General features: G+C 41.6%; 1 protein-coding gene across 1 annotated transcript in view; it reads right to left on the minus strand.

The window, feature by feature from the left end:
- Positions 1–1918, minus strand: part of EIF3L (eukaryotic translation initiation factor 3 subunit L) — a 21109-nt gene that overhangs the window by 6630 nt on the left and 12561 nt on the right. Inside the window, exons 8-9 of the mRNA XM_006914746.2 lie at positions 1731–1902; positions 81–235 (exon numbers count right to left, since the gene is read on the minus strand). Coding sequence (XP_006914808.1) covers positions 81–235; positions 1731–1902 — 327 coding nt within the window. The remainder of the gene's footprint in view (positions 1–80; positions 236–1730; positions 1903–1918) is intronic.

Here is a 1918-nt window from a genome sequence, read left to right on the forward strand (position 1 = left end):
ATTTGTCCTAATAGATGTTTCTCTTGAAGCAGATGGATTTTATGGCGCTGGAAAGATAGGCAGAAGAAACAAATAATTACCTTCTTGTTCAGTTCGATATTCTCCAGCACCTTGATGGCCTGATAGTAATCCCCCAACAGTGAGTGCAGACGGAGAAGCCCCACCAGACTGAAGTAGCCAAGCATCTTGTAGAGGGAGTGCCGGCCATACTCCCCAGCCACGCTCTCGGGGTCACCTGAGAGAGACAGACACTGTATGCTTCAGGATGGCAAGCCTGACCCTTGAATGTCACTCAGTAAACTCTTCACCCACTGCCAGCCTCTACAGCTTCCTGTAACAGAAAATAGTTCTCCCGTCGAAGGAACTCCAAGAAATAGCATGCCTGGCCTTATGCTAGTCTTAAATTTACCGAAGTTGGGTAGAATGTAGCAGTTCTTTTATTTTTTTTGGTTCCAAAACACTTGTGAATATGAGAAAGTTCCTCTTATCAGTAAGTTACTCAACAAGGCCCCTCCTTTCAGGAAGTCCACGAGGTCAAAGCTATTTTCCTAATAACACTAAGATGCTCCTTGCCTTTCCCACGGAGTTGAATTTGCACAATGATACAAAAACAACGCGAAGTAAAACTACTGACAACTTGGTGGTGACGCAGCTGTACTGGCCAGCGTTATAGTCTGTACCATCACACACTTGCAGTAAAAGAACTAGCCACTTTTTTTTTTTCACAAAATACTATTTTTCCTTGAAAGAACGATGGACATACAAACTAGGGTTATTTAGATTTGGGTACTTAGCAGACATTTTCTCAAACAGGAATGAAGCTAGCCTGTTTCAATGAAAGCACCTGATGGTGTTCACTGCCAAGAAAAAATTTCAGTTTTTAAGCAAAAATTAGAATTTTATAAAACTTGTAAATGTCACTATGAGCTCAACAGCTTCCAAATCAAATACTCATCTGATGAGATTGATGGCAAAAGTAACCTACGATTTTAATAGAATTAAAAAATAGTATAAAAAAATGTGTCCACATTTAGGAAATCTTTACGATTTAATGAACCATTATTTTACAGAATCATGTATATGTCAAAGACTCATTCAAGCTGCAGGAGGACAACAAACTTTAATGCGATAAAGTAAAAGTTCACTAATATGGTTTCAGATTCTTCACTGCAACTACCCTGAAGGACACTACCACTTGTCAAGTTTGGGTGTGTTATCTACCTGAAGAGGCTGTTTATTAAAAATTCCTTTTTCCCAACTACGTATCTTTGTGAGGCCAGATTTCCCTCACAGACTCCAAATGACACAGCATACTGCCAACAGATTGAAAGCAGAAGCAGAAATAAGAATCCACTCTTCTAAAAGCCAGACACTATAGAGATTTGCAAAAATGCCACTCTTCTCACTGAAGAAAAAAAATTTTACATAAACTTTGTGATTCTCAATCTTTTAAGAGTGCAAAGCAGTCTTGACACCAAAAAGAAAAGCACTTCATCTAAACAAAGGCCCTGGAGACACAGTAGAAGTGTTTACAAAGGCACGTCTCAGAAGTGCTGCTTCGGTCTGTCAGCCAACAACTGCCAAGCTCAGGAGCCAAGTTCAGTGCTCGGCTACTGTTCACACCCAAAAGCAAAGACAAACAACAGCCCAAGACTGAGGAGAGTCTCAATGACCCCTCCGCGCTTCCTGCGGTCTCTAATCATTCGGAACAGATGGCAGGCAGTACTCACCTCCGCTTGTGTACACCTCCAACTGCCGGTTGATGTTGGACTTGTCTACCAGGGAGTGAAGGACATTGAGGACACTGTGAACATTCCAGATTTTGGGATTGGAACGAAGGAAGTCAATCTCCTCTTCCGACTTCTTGGCGGTCTTACAGCGGTACTGACTAAATGACTGAAACTGTTCGGGAAGAAGG

The sequence above is a fragment of the Pteropus alecto genome, unplaced genomic scaffold (genome assembly GCF_000325575.1).
Source record: "Pteropus alecto unplaced genomic scaffold, ASM32557v1 scaffold6, whole genome shotgun sequence".
NCBI lineage: Eukaryota > Metazoa > Chordata > Mammalia > Chiroptera > Pteropodidae > Pteropus > Pteropus alecto.